The sequence below is a fragment of the Pteropus vampyrus genome, unplaced genomic scaffold (genome assembly GCF_000151845.1).
Source record: "Pteropus vampyrus isolate Shadow unplaced genomic scaffold, Pvam_2.0 Scaffold774, whole genome shotgun sequence".
Classification (NCBI taxonomy): domain Eukaryota; kingdom Metazoa; phylum Chordata; class Mammalia; order Chiroptera; family Pteropodidae; genus Pteropus; species Pteropus vampyrus.
This window is the reverse complement of record NW_011889555.1, coordinates 78,634-85,387: the sequence shown is the minus strand read 5'-3', so window position 1 is coordinate 85,387 and position 6,754 is coordinate 78,634. Positions and strand designations below refer to the sequence as shown.

General features: G+C 55.4%; 1 protein-coding gene across 1 annotated transcript in view; it reads left to right on the top strand.

Moving 5' to 3' along the window:
* The first annotated feature begins 797 nt into the window (after positions 1-797).
* Positions 798-6,754, top strand: part of URB2 (URB2 ribosome biogenesis 2 homolog (S. cerevisiae)) — a 20,907-nt gene continuing 14,950 nt past the window's right edge. The window contains exons 1-4 of the mRNA XM_011385753.2: positions 798-946; positions 1,649-1,793; positions 2,412-2,588; positions 4,185-6,749. Of these exons, the coding sequence (XP_011384055.1) occupies positions 1,668-1,793; positions 2,412-2,588; positions 4,185-6,749 (2,868 nt within the window). The 5' untranslated portion in view covers positions 798-946; positions 1,649-1,667. The remainder of the gene's footprint in view (positions 947-1,648; positions 1,794-2,411; positions 2,589-4,184; positions 6,750-6,754) is intronic.

The window sequence follows — 6,754 nt, the reverse complement described above, 5'->3', positions numbered from 1 at the left end:
GGCCCCGAGGTGAGTCCCTTACCTGGGGACCGCCTACAGGTGAGCCCCTGAATCTGGGGGTCCCCAGCCCCGCGGTCCTCCCTAGAGTGGATCCCGAGGCCAGCTCCCTACCTGGAGGCGACCCTGCGCCCCGGCTCCTCCCTGGCGTATGAAGCGCGGGCGAGGGCCCCCTGGGCCGGCTCCCTCGACGGCCCCCCACGTCGCTCCCGGTTGCGCGCCCTTGTTCCCTTCTGCTCCGCAGGATTCAGGGCTGTCGCGCGGACGAGGCCTTTGGGGAGTCCTGCCTTTGGGGAGCCCTGCCGCGGCTTTGCGGTCGCTTTGGGCTTCTCACGAGGACCCCCGGCGCCGAACGTCGGTAGATTCCGGGAGGGGACCCGGGGCGTCTTTGTAGCCGATTCTACAAACATTTTTTAAGTACTTTGTAGCTGGGGCGATGGCTACAAACATACTGAACTTAGAAGTTAAGTGAGTACTCGTTCGGTGGATAATAGGTCTTGGGCATTTGACAAAACGGAAATGACAGCGCTCGACGACTTTCGTTCCCCGTAAAAGGGCGAAGGACACCGTGGCGTTTGCTCATTCCCTGTAGTTAACCTGTTGAGAGTAAGTTCAAGGTGGGGCCACAGGATTTCAGGCAACCTCTTTTTAAAAAGTGCAAGTGACCCGCCCTCAGTGTAGCCAATTCTTTTGGTTTGACGATTTTACCTTACGATCATGGGGCCGTGATTTTTTTATTTATTTATTTTTTTTTTTGGTATTTCCATTGTCCTATTTTATTTACGATCATTTTATTTCAGCTTTAGGCATCATGAAAAAGTTTCTTTTGAAGATCTTATGTCTCTTCACGTAATGAAAATGGCTTAATCAGACGTTTCCCTTTTTCACTGTGACTTTTAGGACACCCAAAGCTTCATTTACTTCAGTCGTCTAGAAGTACAGGTGGTTGGTATGTTTGCTTTCCTTCTTTATTCATGATTTTATCGTATTCTGTTTTCGTGGTCTTAATTGTGTAACTATGTTTTGTGGACTCTTTTTGGAAACAGCATGTCTTTTTTAAATGTACATATTTCTTTATTATGGAACAAAGTTACAATGGGAAGTTACTCTTGCAGCTGAACTAACTGTATTTCTGTTGGGACTGGGTTTATACTATATTTCCTTTTACTTGGAGAAATATTGCTGTCTCCAAATACTGCTAATTTAGCTCTTTGTACTACTAACCGGAACTGTTCCTGATAATGCAATACGTAGTATATTTCAAGAGATTTGCACAGAAACTTAACTTTTCAATCTAAAGCCACGTGCGAATGAATCTCCTTTCACGAGTAGGTTGAACACTGGGTTTTGACCCTTTGAATTCCTGCACACCCACCTCTGACAATGTCACCGATGTTCGAGCACCGTGGGAATACTTGTACCTACGCGTGTAACCCATCTTCCTCCTGCTTTTGTCTGAATGTCCCCCAGAAAGTTCTTGGGCTCAAGCAACTATGTATAAACTTATGCCCAGCAATTCTGCTGATGTGTTTTAATTCATCGAAGGAATGAATATACACGTGTATGTAATGCAGATAATAAGATACACAATGTTCATTTTCTGGTGCCCGTTTTGTTCCACCATAATATAATTTTCTCTCATCATTTTAAGTTGTAGATAAAGTGTAGCAATGGCCGCTGTTTATTCCGGCATTTCCTTGAAGCTTAAAAGCAAGACAGTTTCCTGGGAAGATAAACTGAAGCTAGCTCACTTCGCTTGGATTTCCCACCAGTGCATTCTTCCAAATAAAGAGCAGGTAAGTTTAACCTGAAACTTAACATTTTTATGACCTGAAACAATCATCATTCATGCAGATTGCATGTTGACATTTAATTAAAATTTAAAAAGGTCGAAGGGGTTGGAAGTTAATGTTGGTGGGAAAAGTAGAAGCCAGGTGTTTCGTTAACAAGCTTTGCGTTGCAGAGCCTCGCTCAGCAAGTCTTTTGCTTGGTCTCTTACATTCAGAGCTACATCCATGGATCCGTGGCCCCACTGGGAATTAGGGCACACGAGTCAGGCCCCGAGTGTGTCGGTAGCTCCATTTTTTTTGGAAACCCAAAGTGACTCTCCTTAAGCAGCCGCTTGTCGCAGCTCTGTTAGACACCTTTGGAATCTGACGCCTTGGAGGTTGGCAAGCGGGGAAATTTTCAAATTTGTATTGAGCCGTTCTAGAAATAGATTACGGGCCAAGGAAGCCATTGCCATTTGGGGGCATTTCTGTGATGTAATGCTACCGAAGGTAAGTTTTAGGTGACAGTTTTCTCCCTGGCAGTTGGATTCGGTTGCACGTGGAATGTCCCTTTAAATGTTCAGTGTTCTTATTTCTTGGTAAAGAAATTCATTTCTTTTCAGAGTGTATTTCTTCCAAATTTAGGTATTACTTGATTGGGCAAGACAGTCATTAGTTGCGTTTTATAAGAAAAAACTCGAACTGAAGGAAGACATTGTCGAAAGGCTTTGGACCTATATAGATAATGTCCTGCACAGCACAAAGCTACAGAATCTGCTCAAGAGCGGGAAGACCATTAATCTCCAGCTGTCCCTCGTCAAGGTAACCACAGCCTCCCAGGCTGTCCTGGATGCATTAGGTGCGCCTCCCGGGTCCTCCGTTACTGCTGGGGGCGTATTCTTTTTAGGATTAACTCTGTGAAGATGCAGGGAACATCAAGGCGAGGGAGGAGAGGGAAATGATGTTATTACTAGAATTATAGTAATGACTGGTCTTTATTGAATGACTGTTGTATACGCTACACTGTGCCAAGTACTTTATGTTGTTCAATACGTAAGGGCTTAGAACTACTTCTCGAAGTGGTTGTCGATTGCCTTCTTAATTGGAAAAGATAGCAAATTATGCTACTTGGTGATCCCCCCGCCACACACACCCCTTTCTGTTGGCCCGGAGGGAGATCAGAGGCTAAAATCTGGATAGGACTCTCCTCAAAAGCGATTTTGAAGTCTCAGATCAGAATGATTAACTTTGCTGTCAAAGCTAAGTATTTTGAAATACCGCGAGAATAGGATGAACGCTCGGCGTGTGCCAGACTCCGAGAGGTACAGTAACTTGTGAAAGTCGCACCACTGGTAAGTGGCACGGAAGCCAGATGTGCCTGATGGCGAAGCCCGCGTCCTTCCCGCCACAGCGCTGGCCCACGCGTGTGCAGCCGGGAAGGTCAGTCGCGACTGGTAACGAGAATTAAATGCTTGAGCTGCCTGGTGGTTCACAGGCTTTGATGGTTCCTGAAGTTATGTTCCAGATTGCGTGTCGCTTTTAAAAATAATAGACTGGTGGCCACCGGAGTGGGTCGTTCTGAATGATCCTTCGGGAGAATGGGAAGAAAATCTTATGCCATCTTTTTAAAAAATTACATTTTAATATTTACGTATGCTTTATGGCTGTGTAAAACATGAACACTGTCGTACAGGCACGCAGTGTATAAGTAAGTTACCCCTTTTGGGGTATAAATATAGGAGAAGTTGGGGATCACCGCAGCAGTGCGTTGACACCTGAGCGTTCGACATGTTTCCGCTTTTCCAGAGCCAGCAGTTCTTTGAGTGGAGCAGTCACTGTGTCACTGGGTCACTGTAACTTAGCGCCCAGGGTCAGCCTGAGTCTCAGGCTGCAGGGCTGGGAGCACGTCAGTCAGGCACGAGTGACCTTGGGGGTCCGCCTGGCTCCCGGAACGTCTGGTGTTTGTGGGTTTCAGAATTTTGGAAGCAGTAGACTTTGGGTTTGCTGCATAATACGTAATAACTGGAGATTTGCTTTCCTCTATTAAGAGTTCCTTTTGCTTTGGTTTTTAAAATAGAAACCGTCTAATTGACTACACAAACGTGACGTGGACTGTGGGATCATAACCCGAGGTCCCTGTCCATCCACCTGGAGCATCTCAGCTGAATTGCAGGGCCAGGAGCTGTGGAGTGCAGGCCTCAAACCCAGCTCTTTAAAAAGGGCAAATCTGTAAAGGCGCCGCTCCCTTTTCTGGATTTGTGTTGGAGGAGGGGCGTGTGAAGGCGTGCAGACAGTCCAAGTTCACGTGTGTGCTAATCTGGCTTCTCGGGGAGGGGGAAGGGCGCGAGTAGATGGGTTCTGTCGCTTCCGTGCACGTGCGGGTTCGGCGTCAGTAACGAGTTCCTGTCTCTCTCCCAGATCATCAACGAGAGGGTGGCCGAGCTCTCCCTTTCCGGATCGCAGAGGAACATCGGCAGGGTGCTCAGCTGCTGCCAGGGCATCCTCTGCACACCCGCCCTCGCTGTCGTGTACACGGCCAGGCAGGAGCTTCTGGTGGCCCTGCTGAGCCAGCTGTGCCGGTCGGCCTGCGGGCAGCCACAAGGGGCCGTGGCAGCCCCGCTGTTCGAGGTCCTCCGCCTGGCCCTGGGCCATTACATCGTGATCCAGCAGCAACAGGTCAACCCGAGGCGTGCCTTCGGGGAGGTCACGGGGCACCTGCTGCAGCCCTGCCTGGTCCTCAGGCACCTGCTGTCCGGGGGTACGTGGACGCTGCCGCCGGCGCTGAGCCGGGACCTGCGGAGTCAGATCGAGGCCGTGCTTCGAGGCGGAGCCTTCCAGCCCGAGCTGCTGCCGTCCTACCGAGAGGAACTCCTGGACCAGCCGCAGGAGGGCGCGAAGGTGGGCGCCACCAAGAATCTCCTGGCGCCCATGGACACCGTGATCACCAGGCTGGCGGAGTCTGGCTACTGCGAACCGTCCCTTCATGCCACGGTGGTGGCCGGCTCGGTGGCCTTGCTGTACAAGCTGTTTCTGGAGTCTTACCTCAAGGAGGGGGCTCAGCTGCTCTGCTTCCGGGCGCTGCCCCCGCTCTTCGGCTGCCTGAGGATTTCCCGCCTGCGGGACGAGCCGCTGCCCGTGGCGGACTGGGCCACGGACCTCCTGGCCCTGGAGCAGCTGCTGGGCTCGGTGGCGGCCACTGACATCTACAACGTGGCCGCCGACAGGCTGCGGCACGGCGAGGCTCAGTTCCGCTTCTACCGCCGCCTGGCCGAGCTGCTGGTCGGGCACCCGCAGGCGGCCGTGCCCGCCTGGTTCCGCTGCCTCCGGGTGCTGCTGTCACTGAACCACCTGACCCTGGAGCCTGACCTGGGCGACCTGCTGGCTTCGGCGTGGACCGATGCGCAGGTGATGGAGCTCCGAGCCAGGAGGGCCCAGGAGGCCCTCGTCCGCGCCCTCTTCCAGACGTACACCAAACTGCGGCAGGCGCCCCGGCTCTTCGGGGAGATTCTGGAAGTGCTCTGTCGCCCGGCCGCCGAGGCGCAGAGGCCGCCGCTGCTGGCCGCAGGCCCGGCCGCAGCGCTCCGCGAGTGCCTCCTGGAGCTGCCGCCCAGCCAGACCCTGGACATCTGGTGCCTCGTGCTGGAGAAGTGTCAGTCCTCCGTCTTGCCACACCTACAGGGGGACGTCGACATGGCCCTGAAGGCGCTGTCCCTCAGCTCGCTGCTGCACTGCGTCATGGCCCACACGAGGAGCCTGGACAGTGTCACGCCTCTGCCGGTCGCCAGGCGGATGCAGGCCACGATGGAGAGGGTGCTCCGCGAGCTCGTGTGGCCCCTGCTGGCCGTGCTCCGCGAGCCCCCGGGCCCGGGGCCGCAGCTGTGGCTGGAGAAGGTCAGCGACTCCGCTCTGCTGCTGTCCTGTGCCTGGGCCCAGGTGGACACCATGCTCAGCTTGAACTGCAGCCACTACTGTGCGGTGTCCGTGTCCGGGGCTCTTGCGGGTGCCGCCCTGGGGCGCTCGGACCTCCCCGCCCTGCTCCCAGGCGTCGAAGCCCAGCACTGGGAGCAGGTAGAGGGCATCACCGCCGGCTTCGACTCCCTCGGCAAGTACTGCTTCGAACAGCTCCGCCTGCAGAGGATGAGGCGGACGCTCGGGCAGGCGGGGTGCCAGTCGGCAGAAGCCCTCCTCGCCCTGAGGGAGGACGCCGCCCGCATCCTCGCTTCCGGCAGACAGAGCTTGGCTCGGGGGACGGCCGCTTCCTGGGACGGCCAGGTCGGATCGGTGGGCGCGCGCACGTACCCCGTGGCACACTGGCACTTGGTCGTGTCCAACCTCACCATCCTGACACCCTACCTCTGTCCCGACGACGCGCGCTACCTGGCCGTGGTGCTGCTGAGCACCGTGCAGCTGGGCAGGGCCCAAGAGGGCTCGGCCGGCGAGGAGCCAGGCGCCACGCTCGGGAAGATCTCCGAGGCCGTGCTCCGCAGCCCGCTCTTCCCCGAAGCGCAGGCCCTTCACGCGGCGTTCCTGGCGCGCCTGCACGCGCGCTGGGCCCGTGCCCTGTGTTCCGGCGCCCGGACCGACCTGGGCCTTCTCCGCCAGCAGCTGCCCTGGCTTTCTGAGCAGGACCCCACGGACACGGCTCACTGGGAAGGTGGGCTGGCACGCGCCGGGCCTGAAGGCCTAGAACCGGGGGCAGGGGTGGCCCCAAACGTTCTGTCCTTGGTCAGGGGTGACTTCCCCATTCGGCTGGAGGAAGAGCAGCTGGAGACCGTGCTGGGGCTCTTGGAGGTCGTTTCTGCTCTGCAGCTGGACAGCCTCCCGGCCGCCTGTCACGTGCACTACTTCCTGCTGCTGCTGTCCACGGCCGCGGCCAGGCCCGCCCGTTCCTGCTCGTCTTCACTGACCCTCCGGGTCTTGGTCACCTGCTACCGGCTTCTTGGGTCGCTGCAGAGAGGGCAGGGCGCCCGCCTCGTGCTCAAGGTCAT